At 37.3% G+C, this 18,752-nt stretch overlaps 1 protein-coding gene across 1 annotated transcript; it reads right to left on the reverse strand.

Annotated features, from left to right (window-relative positions):
- Positions 1-11,234: 11,234 nt before the first annotated feature.
- Positions 11,235-17,795, reverse strand: LOC149939230 (uncharacterized). Its single transcript, XM_090179068.1, has 2 exons — positions 17,163-17,795; positions 11,235-11,366 (listed from the first exon to the last, which is right to left on the reverse strand). The coding sequence occupies exons 1-2, from the start codon at positions 17,793-17,795 to the stop codon at positions 11,235-11,237; spliced, it is 765 nt and encodes a 254-aa protein (XP_090035194.1).
- Between the last annotated feature and the right edge of the window lie 957 nt (positions 17,796-18,752).

Raw genomic sequence — 18,752 nt, forward strand, 5'->3', positions numbered from 1 at the left:
GCTAGGACTGTCGAAGGGTTAACGGATTAATTTTGCGATTGGGTTTGGTTTGGATGGTGTTTTTTCGTTAACGCTCAGTTTGATTGGATATTTCGTTATTGTAATGTTTATGTGTAGGGTGTGAATGTTGAGTTTATGTTATGCCGTTGTGGGTGTTGAGTTTGTTTTTGTTGAGTCTGTTGTGTTTGTGTTTGTGTTTGCGGTGTTTGTACGGGCGTTATCTCTTCAACTTCTTCTTATTGACTTTTGGGACGGACCGAGTGCTGAGTGTTATGCAACCTCTCAACGTCCAATGGCAGGGTTTCCACAAATTGTTCACGGTATTCGTCTTGGTATCAATTTGCGATTTATTGGCGCCGGCCGAGAATCGAACCCGGGTCTGCTGTTTTTCGGAAACCGCTTTGGCGAATGTCCTTTACGAAGTTATAACGTTAGGTACTATAATTTATTCTACATCTTTTTAAATATTTATAAATTATATTAATCTTATATTTAATTAAACATTTATAAATTATATTAAACTTATATTTAATTAAATATTTTAGTATTTTAATGTAAAATTTGATGGTGACCAGGAATTGAACTCGGGGCGCATTGTTACAATGCGGATAGTTCACCGCCGAGCCATTCACTTCCTTAGGAAAATTATTAAAGTAAAGGAACCATTATGATACGGCGGGTTTTTTTTACTAAACGAATGAATAAAATATCTGTATATATTGTTTATTGAACTTTGTTTTTTAATTTTTATGAACTTGTTAAAGTCTATATATTTTACGTTTGAAAATTTAAAGGTCAAATCTTGCTTTAGCGCAGTAAGCAGATAAAATGGTTAAAGGGTAGAACCCGTTAGTTTTTTGTAATTTATTTCGTTTTTTTACTCTTTTTTTTTAATCTATTGTGTGTTTCGCGTATTAGTTCATTTATGAAGAAAATATAGAGTTGTATACATAGTGGTCTGGGTTTTTAACTGGGTCGTCATTATTTCGTAATTTATTTTAAATGTTTTCTCGACTGATTAAGATGTTTAATGCAGGTCACCAATTGGAATCGTTTGTTTTATTTATTAAGAGCCCTAACTATTCCATCTACGGTCATTTATTGATATACGAGCTGTCGTTTAGTCAAGGGGTGCTCTGTGAATGGTAACTTTTTCCTTCTTGTTAGTTCATTTTTTATTTGTGTGGATATTTGGACATCTACGATTCCTAATGCAGTCATTGATTTCCTGGGTGTGCGAGTCATTATATGATATTGGAAATTGGACGGAATTGGTCTTTTTCATGCGGAATGTGTCACAACGTGAACAGGAAGTCTACGAGTCGTCCACTACCAGATGTCGAATATAGCTATTCTACGGTATCTTCATCAAGGGCGAGTGTTGAACTAAAATGAGCGTTAAAGATGCAGCACGTATGTCGTAAGCGAGAAAAATACAAATACCCTCTGTAGATATTTATTTCATTAAAATTTGCTTCGTATTATATTTAAATGATAAACTTGTTCTACAAATAGGGTTAAATTCAATTGTGCATTGTTTTAATACGTCTAACCCGCTGTTGTACCTACTTAATTTATATTATTCTGAATAAATTAAACTCGGTTGTTTCGTCTCAATTATTTTAATTAAAATTAAAATTTTATACCGGGCGGGATTGAACCGGGATTACGTTTTTAGTAAATAACTCTGAATTGCGGAGATATATTCAATAGTCATCTCGAGAATTTAATTGCCAACTTGTTTTCAAGCTCCAAGAATGTATACATTTATAAGACACACTCTCGCGGATCGCGGATCGCGGGGATCATGCCTGGCAGGCGCGTGCGTGGCGTGGTGTGTGTGGGTGTGTGTCCCTACGCGATAGAAATAAGATTTTCAGTAGAAAGCAGCCTTTTGTACCGGTGCGGAACGGTTTCGTAATTAGGTAATAAACGAGTACTCTATACGTTTTAAATAAATCCACGCTGACTAACGTATGATGACTTTAAAAAGATCAACGGGTTTATCTATAACCACTCCTAACATGGCTTTTAAACTGTCGGCGTTATTCTGGTTATTCCAATTTATCCTGAAAGCTTTTCATTTCGTGACGGCGAATCGTTGGCCGGTTTCGGGTGACTGGACCCAATAATTATAATTTTTGGCCCCACCGAAACAAATTCCGAAAGGTAACTGGCCAGATCGTACATGGGGTCAATTCACAGTTCATGTTGCCTTTAAAGGGACCCGTTTTAATTAGGGGGTCACCTGTGGGGCTGTAAAACAAAAGCGAGTCAGTATCAAGGTTTAAACTTAAATTGCCGACTTGTTCCAAGTACTCCAGAAAGCCAATCTAGCTTGCGCAGTCGTGAACGCGGCGATGACGGTGTTTGTATGCTTTAGAGGTACTTCGGCTTCTTTACAAAGAATCCATTTTACTAGGAGAGCCTAGTCAGCGACGTCCAAGATTGATTATACCTCGACTTCCGGATTCTGCGGTTATAAAAAATTAGGGTTTTTTACGACTTCGGTTTTAGTGACGAGAGGTCGTTGACCCAGCTTGTCTGTAAAAAAGAAATAGAGACGGGTATTAGTATACGTGCGGTAAGACCCCCAATAGGTGTTTTTTTGTTACGCACCCCACATGGAATTTAAAAATGACTTCGAAATTGCCCTAAATTATTTTTGATCTTACCAGGGTCCAGTTGCATCTATTCCGCGGATTGATGCGCCGTAACGTAGGAGGCTCTTTCTTCGGACGTATCGCACCCTTGAGGCCAATCGGACGATTCCTGGTTAGCCTTAAGAATACAGTTTACGAATTCTTTGAATAAGCCTCCCGAGTCGGACTCTTTGTCGTATTGCGTCACTTCGTATTTCGAGAAATTTCGTCTTTCGGCTTTTCTGAGCTCGTCAATAACCCAATCTCCACCCAAACGTCTTTCGTCTTCGGTATGGTTACACTCCCCTTGAAAGCTCGTTTCGCTGCATGTCCTACACAACGCGAAAACGAGCTTAACCTTCTAAGTACGAATGGGCAACACAGCGTGATATAGGTTTGTTGGCGGTATAAGGTCGCACAATAAAAGCCCCTCAAAATCCGAAACATTCGGTATATTCTCAAGCCATATTACGGGGTGCCCTATCGGCGTCTCGCCCATCTTGTTTAAAAATGGGTACAAAAACATATATCGATGTAAAAGATATTCCCGGGACCCGATACTTTGTAATATGTTCGCAAAATGTTCACTCAGCCTCCGTAAAATGTGTTTCTCGGATTTGGCGGCTCGCACAAATTTTTCTCAAAGTTTGAATTTTTTTAAAAACCATTTAATTTCGGGATTTAAAGTTTTCTTTTTGTTCCAGTCGCATTCCCAGAGTTCGGTAACGTCATAGCCCAGCTCCTTTAAGCGGTTATGAATTTTCATTCTGGTATTGAAATGGTCATTCAGCGTGTTGTAGGGATTGCTGTGCAAAACTTGATTTCAATTAGTTCCGGCGCCGTAGCAACATCGACATCCGTGCCAAAGGCAACTGGCGAACTGGTATATCTGCTAACCTTACTTGCGGTCCACCTTCATTTTGAGTACATTTTCCTCTTTCCCGTTCAGGGCGGAACTTATGACCTCACCCGTGACGTGACTTTTCCGTGAAAGCCATTCGAGGTCGGCCCTAGATAGATTTTCGAATAGCCGATAGCCGTTCGTCGGGATCAAGCCTATAGAGTGCTAGCAGTTGATGCGTTTTTAAGTGAGTGACGTCACAGCCGTAGCTTCAGTAATGGTTGTCATGAAAACTCGCGTTTTTTCTCAATAGACGATTAACATTGGTGATGTCGCAGGGTTTCAAGCTGCTGGCACTCTATAGTGTCCTTTTAGAGGAAATTTTTTACGTAAATCCACGCTGTAGACGGACGCGATTGTCACACCAACTTTAAAAGGATCAACGTCGCGGAGATCTTGAAATATCACTCGGAAACGGAGTGCCCCGGAAGCTAGAATGTGCACGTCATCGGAACAATAACTTTTGAGGGGTTCCACAAAATTAAAATCCGGACGCTCTTTTGATTCTTTCGCATATCTTTGGCGCTAAAATTCTTGATTATTTAGGCTTCGGTCGGTGGCAGTGCGACCAAGATCAAATAAGTTTCTTCGGGCCTGGAAGCGTTGAAATTATTCGGCCCGCAGTTTAAAACGAAATGGGGAAAGTGAACCTTCTGAAACGATTCACCTAGCTCGAACGTAGTCGTAGTGGCGAATTTTGATAGCAGAATCGGGATGAAACCGTAGCTGTCCAAAAATGTTAAATTAAAGAGTTTAATCTGTAGAATTCGCGTGCCATTAATAATAACATCAGGAGTAAGCGTATCGTCGGCTTCCATCATCGTTTGCAGTAGTATCTGGAGGTCGTAATTCGAGCCACTATAACTTAAAAGCGTCACTTTCTTGACGCGGTGTAGAGTTCTCAGGAAGGCGAAAAAGTCCTTAACGCAATTCAAACCCAAAAACGAATGTCTTCGCGGACCGCAGCGATGGCAAAGTGTCAAGTCCACGTTTTCAATGCACTCGTCGGAACACGATTCAGCCATACGTAATACGGCTTCGTGGATAAAACAACGACGCTTTACCTCGTATTAACGGGTCTGTTGGTATTTAAAATCAAAAAACACCATGACTCGACCCTGTACGTTTTTGGGGCGCTCTTAGCAGGGGGCTTCGACGGAGCCTCTTTAATAACTTGTTTATAGCACAAGTGCGTCGAAGGGCGAAAGCTGACGCATGAAAAACAGTAAATTGCTCCGCATTCGTGAGGGCATTTCGAACGTTTATCCATATCGATTAATTTTAAACATTCGGAACAATGATATAGTTGGTCACATAGTAGTAGATTACAAGCCGCCGTCATATTCTGCCACACGAAGCATTTGTCTCCAGCGACAGAGCGCTGACAGTCGGAACATTAACGAAACAGACCTTCGCATTTTACGGGCCGCCGGCAATTAAAGCAGTAATTATTGCATTTTGATCATGGACATATTAATAACCCGTTATACATTTGTGGTAAAAGTGTTCTTTACCAAATAAAGGCTTGAATTTCGTAATGACGTTAAAATGAGACGCCTCGTTTAACAGCGATATCCTCGGTCTGTCGTCTTCGACGTTATTCGAGCCAAGCGAAAGGACGGGCACGTTATATATATATATATATATATAGTTTATGAAGATGTAAGCTGATAAAAAAGATTTTCGTTGCCTTTTGTTTTAAACCATTTATTTCAATCGCAAGTTAAAGAAGCATTTACACTACTGTATGCAGTTAGCCAAAATCAAGATTTCTTAGCCTACAAATTCAACTTCCATCGTTAATTTCCTTGCAAATGTTATACACGTTTTTAAGAAAAATTCAAGATGATTGCCTTTAATTTATTAAATACAATAATGAAAATATCTTTAGATTCTTAAAATAAATATTAATAGAAACAAAATATATGAAATTTAGTTTAAATGATACTACCCATGATCTCAATTTTTGTTCCTTTCCACATTCATTCTTAACTTTAAAAAATTGCAACTGGAAATTGACATGTCGTTTTAATTAGCTTAGAGGAAATGTCATTTACATGTGAAAAAATAAATTGGGTAATATGAATATAAAAACCAATGAATTGTGTTAAAATCTGCCAATTCAAATGGATCCAGACTGATTGTATTTCAAAGTAGTAACTTCAAAAAATCTCATCGTTCTTTAAATATAGTCCCTTACCTAACTCCGACAAACTCAAATAAAATCTAGTATTATCAAAGGCTATTTTATACTAGGCCCACTTTTATATTCCTAACCTTTATTTTTCCCAAATAACACCCATTAAAGTTAGTTTCTCGAAAGTTAATTAATTCGTAAAATTCGATGAATGGCAAATACGGCAAGGAAGAAAAGTCAAGTACTGATAATTTCTTTATAATTTATTTTGCGAATAAAAACGACTAAATGGCCTCCCTGATAGAAAATAGCTAGGGAATATTTGTAGATATAAATAATACAAGTGAGATAAAACCAAGTGTGTTTTATTACGAACGGATAAAAACTGAGAGTATAAATGTATAGCATCCTTCGCTTTACATAGCGAAACAATGTGAGTTAAAAAACAATATATTTACATAATGTACAGTTAGCAGGTTAAGATTACTCGATACCTCCAGGGCAGATATAAGCTGAACAGATAGACGTCAGACTATTCCAAAACTCCCAACTACAGAATTCCACCTTATGCAATTAGTATGCACTTTAGCACGTTCCTATTATTCTAAAATATGAATCTCTAAAGATTAATAAATTTTTATTTTAGAATAATGAATATATGGGAGAGTGGACATAGTTTGCTTTCTTAGTCGCAAATCACGCAACTGTCTGGAAAGAATTCGAAGGAAACCCAAACCGCTGGCGTACAATCAAATATCTTTCTATGACTTGTCGAAATTTCTATTCTGCTGGTCAACGCTCAACATTTTAATTTTCCTGCACTGGTTACTCAACATTTTCATTTTAATACAGCAGAATGGTTAGCATCAAGATTTCGTGGTATAAGAACTTGGTTTCACGCCATATTTTGAGCTCTGAATGACTATCCGAAACTACCTATTCTGCGTTATCTTCCCTTTTTATTATTGAAAATGTTATTTGATCTTATTACTTTAGTTTTCAAGGAATTTTGATCATAATATTAGATTATCTAAATTATTTTTGCATTTGAATAAAATAAAACTTAACTATTCTTGGTGAAAAAATATTCGTGTCTAATTTGGCTCAGTCTCGCTTGTGTCGATGATTTATATGGTGATCGTTTTGAGATGTCGGTTTTGTAGAGGTCGGGGATAGTTAACTTTTATTCAATAGATAAAGCTTTCAAAATTATTCGTAACACGTTTTGATCAAGTAATTTATATTTCTGTTTTATCTGATTAATTTTTTGATAAATTTATAAAATTAATCGGAAAAACGACGTTTAACGAATAATACATGTTTTTTAATCATTTTCCGAAATATTAAGCGGTAAATTTCTTTGTTTACATTTCTTTCCCGAAAAAAATCAATTTAAAGTGAGTCCCTGACCTCTATGGTTTTGATAAAGCACCATTTGTTAAGGTCTATTTTATGTTTTTTAATTTTGGTTAATAGCTTTGAAACGGTTATGTAAGACCAAGAGTAATAATGTTTGATCCACTACAAGTAGGTATATTTATAGACTTATTATCTTCTATATCATCATTCGAAAAAAAAGATAAGGCCTATAAAAATCTCTTAACACTATTGTATAAACTTTTTTTGGGGACATATATCACAGAAAATATCGAAATAATATTTTGTTCATTCAAATTATGAATCTAGTCATTCAAAATAATTTTTTATGTATTAAGGCATTATTTTAGCACTAACTTGGGACTCTAAACAAAATTTAGTTGGTCAGTGTAGTTGCCAAAAAGTGTGTGAAGGCTTGTCTGATAAATAATTTATTTCTTAAATTACTCTGAATGAATAATGTTAAGGAACTCTCGACTTTTAAAATGCATCTTTTTGTTCCAGCCTAACAAGTTGATTTCCATTAGCACTCCAAACAATGATCGGAGTTCACGCGTTTATTTACGACAATTATTTTAATATTGTTAAAATTGTATTCCTTATAATCACCGGCCGTATACAAATGCTCGAAAATAAAACTTTTTTCTATTTTTATTTATTATGACTAGAAATAAGAAGTAAAAGTCTAATCACGTTAGGAACAATATAATATGCATGAGATACAAAGGCAGGACTGCCAGAAAATATATAATACATATCCTAGGATACAGCGATCTCTAACACCCCTCCGGGATCAGAGACCCCTAATTCCTTAAGATTTCGCTGCGTCTGCGGACTAGGAATTATTTTAGTCAGTAGATCGGCAAGATTCTTCTCGATCCTCACGCATTTGAGATATACATGAAACATCCGGAGATCTATCTGACGTCATCGGATTTTAGGCAAGGTGAATGGCTCCTTGGTTATCAATGTGTACGACTATTGGTTTAAGCACAAATTCTGTTTGCCCGATTCCTTTCAGTACACTTTGAATGCACATATTTCGTCACTTCACTGAGAGCTACAAATTCAGAATAAACGGTACTTAACGCGGTACAACGTTGTTTTGGGCATGCCCAACTCACGGCAGCGCCACCTAGCTTATTTACATATCCACTGAATGATTTACAATCTTTAATATCCGAACCATAATCTGCCTCAGTATATACTTCAAGCGGTTTTCCACTTTACTCAAATTTCCGTGATTGATTCTCGGTACCGTTTAAGTAACGTAAAATATGCTTTACGCCTGTCCATTGGTCAGCAGACGGCCTGTGGTTAAATTGACTCATGTATGTCGCTAAAAATGTGAGATCGGCGAATGAGTGGGTGGCCAAATACAAAAGGCGTCCAATTACTCGTTGGTATATCGTGGCTTTTTCCATATCAAGATCTTGACCATCATCACACCTAAGCATAGCGGGGTGGCTACAGCTTTCGAATCGCTTATACCCTTCTCACTTAACAGATCAGTCACAAAGAGTGCTTGGTCAATGAGAATAACATTGTCCTTTTAGTGCGTTCTTGAAGGCATTAATCACTTCGAGTGTTCCATTGAGCACCAGATCGTCCACGTAGGTAGTGACGATGATTGATCCGTTGAGTGATAATATACACAGGGGTCGGCTCTTGATCTTTTAACACCTTGGGAACGAACGAATGCGTCCAAGTGTCTATTCCATAGACGTCCGGATTGGTGAAGACCGTTAATACTTTTACTTAGTCGCCAAAAGTAGTCTTTGGTTTTGAGCTCTTCATTGGTAGGCGCATTTGGAAATTGTTTCCTTAAGTTTTCATCTAGACCGTCAAAATCTTCTGGTATCCATTGATGGTAATTGGGTGTAACCCGAAGCGACAAGTCTGGCTTGGTGTCTCGCTAATTTTCCTTCTTTGTCATACTTGGTTTTGAATATCCATTTCGCTTAAATTGTCTTTCTGTATTTCAGTCTTTCAACAAACTCAAACATGTCATTTTTCATTAGATTTTCTGCTTCTTCAAGCATAGCTTTTCGCAAATGCATACTATCTCCTTTATTTAATGTTTCTTTGCTTGATCGAGGGTCTACTGGTTTTTCTATTACATGAGCTCTATTACACCTTCTGTTCATCACTTTACCTTTTGTCCAAATTGGGGGTAATATTTATCTTCCACTTCTAGTTTGTTGAGGTATGTTTTCGGCAACAGCGTCATCTACATTAGTAGCGTTCCCCTCCTCGAGTCCTCATTCTCAGATTCGCCAGTAGTATATTCGTCTTCGCTGCTTGGATCAGGTTCATTGACTGGTTTCCAATCGTCATTACCTGCATCCATTTAGTCCAACACTGGTACATTCAAACTGTGCCATAAGGAGTAGACCGGGAATTCACGTTTTTCAATCGCTTCATAAAGCTTTACTTTCATTGGGAAGTTATCTTCTTCAAACCTGACGTCACGGATTATGATCACTTCGTCCTTAGTTTCGTTCGATAGACGGTACGCTTTGGCACAGCCGTCATATCCAATGAATATGCACGCTACTCCTTTAGCGGAAAGTTTTGTGTCTCTTTTCTTATTCACCGCCCAAGCTCTGCATCCAAATATTTTCAAGTGCGAGGTTACTACTACTCTCCTCTTCCAACGTTCAAGTGGCGCTTGGCCCTTGTTGGCTTTGGTAGGACATCTATTCCGAATGAAAACGGCAATGGCTACTGCGTCAGTCCAAAATTATGTCGGAATACCGGATTGCAATACTATACATCGCGCCGCTTCCATAATCGTTTGATTTGCTCGTTCCGCCACGCCATTTTTTTGAGAAGTGCCCGGTACCGTTAACTGTATGTCTATTCCTTGTTCGGTTAACATGTTCCCCCTCCATTGTCACTTCTCAATGCAACGATCTTGGCTTCGTGAAATGTTTCAAATTTTTTTCGATACGCGTCGAACCTTTCCTCTACTTGGTTTTTTCGTCGAAATTTATGCACTTCTGTGTATCGTGAATAGCCGTCCATGAATGTTACGAAGTAAGTACCTCCTCCTTTCGATTTGGGTTTAATGGGTCCATCAACATCAGAATGTACCAAACGAAGAGGCATGTCTCTCTAGTTAAACTTTTCTTTGGGAAAACATCGCAACAACTGGTGTAACTTTCTTCACCAACGTCAATAGTTTTTATGTATCATTTTGTCCCCAATACTCAACTGCCGAAACATGTAAATGACCCAATCTACATTGCCATAATCGCTTAGACTATGCTAGATTAACTGACGTCTTTGTAGGGTTTGGTCTGGTATCGGCTTCATATATACTATAGAAACGACCTTCTTTTCGATCTGCAGCAATGAATTTTCCATCCAGTTCTATTCTTGCTAAATTCTATTTCATGACTATATGAAACCGCTCGTCTCTAACTTGGCTAGTTGATATCAATTAAATTATCTTTCAAATCAGGTACGTAGAGAGTATTTCTCGAAGTCAAATTATAGTGTCCACGGTCATCCGACACTTATTAGAACATCACCCAATCCGGTTGAGTTTAGGATTGCCCCTTCGGCTACGTTGACTTCGGTAAAAGTAATGAATTTGTCATGTGGGGATGTCATGTGATCGGTTGATCCACTGTCAAGCACCCAATGACCATTTGAACCTCTAGCGGTGTACTGCGCCGCAAAGAGGGATGAGTTACGGAGTGTGCTATTGCTTTCTTTGGTTACTTCCTGTTTGTTGGCGAAAATTGTCATTATCGGTTTTGACAGGCAAAAACCTAGGTTGACTTTTAATTTCGTTGTGAGTGCAATATGCCCAAACTCAAGACTTTTGTAACATCTGTTATTGGTATGGGATTTAATTCCACTCCAGGGTTGACAATTTTTATTTAAATCGAATTTTAATGATTTTTGGATTTTTATGGATTTTTTGATTGGAATTAAAACTTCAAAGTTTTATATAATTTAGTTTAAATTTTTTACCTTAAAGATTTAATCTATATGTGATAATAATATAGAAGTTTTTTTTAAACCTATTTTGGTACTTTACAAAAAAAATCGGTGGAATCCCCACCCACAGGTAGAATCCAATGCAACATTAGGGGGAAGTACAAGAAAGATTATATTTAAACCTATATTATAGCAATTGGCGAGGTTTTTCTTTTTCGAAAATTCTTTATAAAAATTGACCAAAATCAAGTTGTTTGAAATCAGCCAACCCTGCTCCACTCTCCTTGGGAGTTTGGTGATTGTGTGTTTCTACTTGAATTTCCTCATCTAGCCATGCTAGCTCGGCTTCTTCTTTATGCTGTTCCACGTTTTTGTACACCGGATTGCGTTATTAAAGCTTTATTTTGCTTTGGTTCTTATCTATCGGGCTCGTTATTCTTCCCAGATTTAAGACGACGTTTTAATATTTATATTCTTCGGGTAATCCAAGTACTACAAATCCAGAAATAACTGCATCAACGAACTTTGTGATAGAGATACTTTCATCTTGACAAATAGTCTTCTATGGGTCATCGTGTTTCTTATCGGTGGTAACAAAATGTTTCATAAGCAAAAGGCCATGCCATGTGTCGTACTTCGTATGAATGCGCTCTAAGGTTTCCGGAATTTCTTTCGCTGTAGTACAGTCTACTATATCGTCTAGACTTTCATCATTTACAATCATGTAAAATATAGCCCTCGTTTTAGGGTATACAGCGTTTTGCGCAACTGTTACATCTGCTCCATATAATGGATCCACAGCAACCCAACATTAATTTGCATCTAACAAACCTTGGGCACGCATTGACCGGTGCCTATGATTATCGGTGTGTCTATTTACCCTCGATTTTCGGGGGTTAATAGTAAATATTTAGGTATGGCTATTAAACCCCGAAAATTAGTCGCTTTTGACTTGGCCCTTTATAGATAATGTATCCAAAGCGTCTATTAAAAGAAAACGGATGGAATTGATTGATTGAATAGGGGGTAAATAGTCGAAACCGCGCGGCGTATGCTATTTATCTCCGACTTTCGGCAAATTCAGGGGTAAATAGCATCCGCCTATTCCCACTGCTGTGTGCGAAGTGAGGGCTTGGTCGTCCCATTGTTGCACCGTCATTGGTAGGGTTCTCTTGCGGCCTTGGCTGTTCCGACACCAGTCCGGGCTGCGGACGCTGGTTAAGGCCAAAATGATGAAAACCTTCGGTGGTGTGCACTGTTTGCGGTATACCAGGCTCTAAATTGATACACTTGGTTGATTATATAAAGATCATCGTAAATCGCTCGTTTGTTGTCAAAAATTATTGGTTGTGCGAGAAAAATCTGTCGGTGGTAAATAGCGCTGCCGATCCTATTTACCACCGAAGAGAAAGATGACCCGACTTTCGGTGGTACAAAACATTGATTAAGAAGCCGCCTATTTACCCCCGATTTTCAGGGCTTCATCTTTTTCGGTGGTAAATAGCACTGACCGCTCTAGCAAGTCTATTTACCACCGAAAATCAAGGGAAAATAGTCTTAGCCGTGGGAGAAAATCAAGGGTAAATAGTCTTAGCCGTGGGAATAAGAGCGAATGCTCTAGCAACTGCAGCCGACACAATACCTACATAGGTAGAGAGTCATAACCTTCAGAAAGAGTGTCTAAAGGGGAACGACAGGCACACAGTGGTCCGCATAACCTGGCACAGCTGGCACCGGAGATTCCAGTGCACTCCAAAAGACCGACAAACGGGACCACTGCTCCTCATACGGAGACCTGCCGCCCCACAGCAGGCAACCCAAATCCTCCGAGGCGGCCAGTTTGCCTCACTATTATATGTATTGCGTATAAAAATCTACCAAATTCCTTAATTCCACTCGCGAGTCACGAGAATGAATATAGACCCCGAGCTTAGGAAATAAAGCGCCATCTACACTCACTCGTGTCAACACTCGTATGAAGTTTGCAGACGTCTTTAAAATTCTTCGTATAACATCGTAGCATTTCTTTAACAGAATTATTTTTAAAGTTGGACAGTAGGCGGCGACACTTCTACCTTAATGTGTTTTTTTACGCACGGGAGTGAGACCTAAAAAGCTTACATATATGTTTGAAACAGATCAATGCAGAAAATGGAAAAGTTTCAATCTGAAGCTGATTTTGAAGATTTACCCTCTAACAGCGTTCATGGCAATGGGGATTTCATTCGTATTAGAACTCCGGGTATTAGCGAATCACTATTCTAAAAGTGATTACGGCCAAATAAAGTATAATTATTTTTCCGATTAGACGATTACACCACAAATAGCGATTTCCACTAGGAAGCTCTGAGACCGTCCTTTAATCGCTCTACCTGAGATTTACATCGATCAAGGGCGATAACAGTTTCCAGTGTATGAAATCCTCAATTTTAAATCGCTCTAGATCGGGTTTCACAATAGAACGCGCCATAAAACAACGTCAAAACATTTCGTGATCTGTTGATCCATCAAATTTTTCGGATCAAGTTTTAGTGCTCCCGGAGCGCTCGATGCGAGAGGGGGCGCCAGTATAAGACTGAATTAAATCGGTATCAAGCGGCATACATGTAAAACATCGGTATAAAGGGGCACAAAAGTAATAAATAAGGGTCACCATTTTTACTAAAATTTTAAATGATCACTAATATTTAAATAAATCGGTATAAAGGGCATTTTAATAATTCGGTATAAGGATTAACTTAATTTAATCGGTCAAAAGGAACATTACAGTATTAAATCGGTCTTAGGGTTAATTCTGTAACGGCATTGGTCTAAAGGTGTAGTAAAGAAATGTAAGAAATCGGTGTATAGGGGCGTAATAAATATAAATCGGTATAGGCCCCATGTGTCGCCGCTTGCTGGCCGAGTTTGAAAATATATTATGTGAATGCAATACTACGATATGTTATACGAAAAATTCAAAAGTCGTCTGCGAAATTCATACGAATATTTAAAAAGAGTGAATGTAGAAGGCGCTTTCTTTCCTGTGCTCGGGGTCTAAAAAGAGACCGACATGTATTTAATCCTAAAAAGGTGCGTTATTGAACTAATTGTTTTCCTCTAAAACATAACGGTATCGATTATGTAAGAACAATATGTAATAACCAATTAGCCGTAATAGTAGAGAAAATGAAGTTCGAAAAGATCGCTGGGCAATAACGAATTTTAGAAGGTTACCACCCATTTCTGAAAATTTCTGAATATGTGTAGTTTTTCATTGGTGCCATCTAACAACCAAAGTGTGTACTCGTACTTTGGCATGTATTGGAAATAAAACCTACATAACCGTCAAGTGAGATGAGCGGGCCGCCCTAAATCCGTGAAAAACCCCGCGGGCCGATTAAGGCCGGCCCATTGCTTACGCGGGCTGATATTTCAAAAGCCTTTTGCGTTTGGAAAACAACGGGCTGGCGGACTCTCTATCGGACAGAATAATTGCGGGAAGGTTCACTGATTCATTGAAACAGGCATATGTTGACATACGGTGGAACGCCTGTGGGTTACATTAGGTGCGGGCTAGAACCCTGAAACCTCCACCGGCGCGAACTTTTTTCTTGTCAGATTTCAAAATAGAAACATGTATTGGTCCAGAGCTTGTAATTTAAAATTAACAGTTGCTAGACGGTATTACTACATTATTATCACTCGCGATTACAGTCACTACCCATGATATACATATCGATTACATATTTAATCGTAATATTTGGATATAAATTTTGGAGATAGAAATTTTAATACGTAATTTTTATTAGGACTATATGTACATTCATCCAGAAATCAGAAGCGTACCGAACGGGACGCAGGCGGGCCAACTTGAACCGGTCGACACTGAAAAATTGTTTGAAGATATTTTTACCTACGATCAAAATTTAATAATTTAATTGTTTTTGCACACAAAAGTACGCCATTCAATAGTTTTACCCCGGGCGCCATAAAACCCTCGTTACGCCACTGCCAGAATTGAATAGAGCAGCCGTGAGTTTCGGGCGCTGGGTACGGGCCTTATATATTTATAACCTCTGAATTCCAATTAGAGCCTTGAATGGTTCGTAGTTTTACCACTTCTGAACTGATAGTGCCCCCGAATAATAAGCCTTTCTATAAAGTCATTATGCTTGCCGAACTTGTTTTTATGTATCGCTTTCGTCACGAGATACGTTGGAGTTCAGTTCAGTTTTGAAGAGCAAGATCTATATAAAAAGGGCGACTCGTCCAATATTTTCTTCGACGAGTTATAGTCTGCTAAAGTGCTACTTTGCTATGGGTTTTTAGGATTAGCTTTTGTTTAATTTAAATGAATTAAATTATCGTTACTTAACGCATATTCGTCGTAATAAATTAGTTCATAAAGGGTTTTACTAAATGGATAATTTGGCGGCTGCTAAAAAGTGCAAGAAGTAAGTTACGCTAACAAATATATAGTTAGGCTAAACTATATGACACACTGATGTTTAGGATCAGCTTGAAAAATCCCAAGAATAAGGCAATAAACAAGAAGATACTTCTCCCCAAAGGAAATTGGACCAAACTGTTCTATAACATTACTGGCAATTTTAATAAAACAAGTATTATTAGTCATCATAATGAATCTCTAGCCAAAATACATCTTACATTGGGGTACCGAATGTTCAATGCAAGTAAATATTCTGATGTGATTTTAAGCTCTGGACCTAAATCGTCAACAGTGCCAAATGTATATATAAAGAGTAAAGTCGAAGGCTCTTTCACACTTACAAATAAGTACGAAGTCTTTATAGTGATAAATAAAGGCTCAGCAATAATAGAGTCGGCATGGTGTGTGTGTGAAGCTGGGGGAAAAGGTGTGTGCAAGCATATTGATGCCGTGTTGTGGTACATATTAGATTGTAAGTGAGCTGGCCAGACTTTTATCCCCGATGATAGAGATTGTACGAAAAAAAAAGAGCGCGGAGTGCACCAACAACGCAGAAGAAAATTTCTAGAAAGTTATTCTCAGAATTACATTTCATCAAACATAAACCCGAGAAATGTAATGAAAAATTGAAAATTAGGACTTCCTTAAATTTTAGTTCTATTGATAATATAAATACCCAAAATGACAATTAAAAAATTCAACAGCGATTAAAGGTTTTATCTGAAAGAATGGCAAGGGGAAATAGGAGGCCTATGCTTGTTTTGCATTCAGGAAGAAAATAATTTTGCCCCGCAAAAATACCATCAATTTACTCCAAGCTAAGAAGCTCCTAGTGAGACTAACTCAAAGGATATACCTATATCAGTATAGATCACCCGACCATTTGGTTTATCACGAAACTATCGGATGGGGTTTGCTTGAGGTCAAAACCTTGGCCAAATGTAAGGAACAAAATATTTCTATTCAAAAAACCATTGAAACAAGATAATCAACATTAATTTTTTTTTAAATGGATGAAAATGGTGTTCCACGTTTATACAGAAATCACAAATTTTACTTTCAAATGGGTGTAACAGGCCTTCAGTGGTGTGATCTTTTGGTTGACTGTGGAGATAATAAGCCATTCTGTGATAGAATATATTACGATAATACAGTTTTCAGTCATGTTATGGTTCCTAAGTTGTAGAATTTTTGGGAAGACTTTGCAATACAATATTTACCAAAGAATCATTAATGTTGTTTAGATATACATCTATTTCAAATATTTTAATGAAATTTTATACATCAAAAGGCTTATTGCATAAACAATTTTTGTAATATAAGAATAACATAGATATAATATAATCATTAGTGACATAATACAAATTGCACTTCAAAGTCAAAGCTGCGTAAGTCGCTACCTTAGAGCAAGTCTGAAAAACCTTTTGAAAAAGTTCAAATTCTGGAATAACAATAATAATGATAATCTTATAAAAATGCATTTCATTTTTCCATGGGACAACTGAGTGGTAAAAATTTGCAATACGTCGCCTTAAAACCACAACCACGTAACTTTGTACATAAATCTTAAAAAGATAACTTGTTTTGGTTTTAAAGCGATGAATAACATTTCAAAAAGTGTCATAGTTATTGTTATTATTTTACTTATGATATCTTTAACGGTTTTATATCTAACAACGGCTCATTGCAGAAATTTACCAAAAAATTACAAATTTTCCATACCTTGTTTAGTTGATTATGCATATTGTTAGGAAAAATAGTGCTAAGTATATGATACTCTTTTACTCTCCTCATTACGTGCTCTACCTGAATTCGTAAACTAGCTATCTTACGAGTCTCGGTGTCTTCTTCAGTTGATAGTTGAGCCTTATTCTTTAAAAATGGAGGCATGTTTAATATCACCCCTTTTTCTATTAACATCTTGTGTATTAAGAAACCTCTATCAGCTAAAATTCCGTCTGAAGGTTCAAGGAGATCTAACAACCCACACTGTTGTGTCAAATCTTTGTCAGACATTCGGCCTGGCACCAGATTAGATACAAAACTGAAAAACTCATTCGGGGTAATTCCGAGTAGGCCTTTCGCAGTGTTGTGGTTTCTAAAGCACGACCATGTGTCACATTGAGTATTGTAGTCATTGGGTTTCAGTATAAATAACTCCGAAACATCTATGATCACCCTAATAGTGGGATTTTTCTGTTTGAATTCTTGCGCCATAAATTTGTCAATAATCGTGCGTGAAGGCCACATTTGTATTTGAGACAAACGTTTTTCCAACAAATCAAACCAGGTTATACAGATATTTGAAACTGTAGAGATGGAAATTTTGAATCTATAGCCGAGATCTTTTTCCATTAGGCCAACTTTTAATCGGCAAAGAACTAAAAACAAATTATCTCGGAAAGGCAGCCGCATTGGTCGACCATACACTTTATCTTCTTCTCTATTATGTTAACGCTTGTATCCAGTTGCTCCATTATACATTTTTAAGTCCTTTAAATCCGGTTTGATAAATGAAAATAAATCATCAAATACATCTATGTTGTCGCAACCAGTATATAACTTCAGGATAGCCGGAGAAGAAGAGACCTTACTTAACGTAAATTTGTCAGATTCTTTCAGCGATGCTTTCAAATTATTAAATTGAACTTTATAAACCATATTTTGTTCTCTCAAAGTGGATACACTGCTACTCAAAATACTAATTTCGGCTTTAAGTTTGGTTATTTCTGATAAACATTCTTGTAATTTTAATGAATCTTCTTTCAATGAGCTATTTTCCTTCACTAAGTTTTTATTCTGTCTTTGTAGGTTCGCGAATTTACTTTTTAGTTCATTCATTTCTTAAATTTCATTTCATGCTTTATTTATTGTGCCTGACAGATAATTTAAGTCTGATTCCAAGCAATAATTATGTTCTGAAACTAACCAAAAATACAAACTGAAAAGATACACTTTTAAAAATTAAAAAAAATAGCTAAAGTAACGTACCAGTCTTTCCAGGTCCTAAAATTATATTTAAATCAAGTTCAGTTCGATTGCAGCTCCCTGATGGTTCCTCACACAAGATATTGGATACTGTAATTGGTACTGTTTCGTAAATTTCAATCTCATGTGACAATTCAGGGACTCGTGAACTCTCCAAAGTAAAATTGAACATTGTCCATGTATTCTTTGTGACCAGATTTGTTAAAATGGTAACCACACACTAAATGAAATTTTTGACCAAGGGGTTTTCTGGAGATAGGTGTACACCATGGCCTTCTGAGATTTAATTCCAATCGAATTTTCTTCAATTATTTTAATCCATTC

The sequence above is a fragment of the Leiobunum rupestre genome, chromosome 6 (assembly GCF_980474605.1).
Source record: "Leiobunum rupestre chromosome 6, qqLeiRupe1.1.hap1, whole genome shotgun sequence".
In the NCBI taxonomy this organism is placed as follows: domain Eukaryota; kingdom Metazoa; phylum Arthropoda; class Arachnida; order Opiliones; family Sclerosomatidae; genus Leiobunum; species Leiobunum rupestre.

What these genes read in the sequence shown, in the direction of transcription:
- LOC149939230 (XM_090179068.1), bottom strand. Translation starts at nt 17,795, where the DNA reads ATGGAAAAAGATCTCGGCTATAGATTCAAAATTTCCATCTCTACAGTT. An exon ending in TGCATAATCAACTAAACAAG is followed by an intron (nt 11,367 to 17,162) that starts GTATGGAAAATT and finishes AACGTGGAACAG; the next exon opens with CATAAAGAAGAAGCCGAGCT.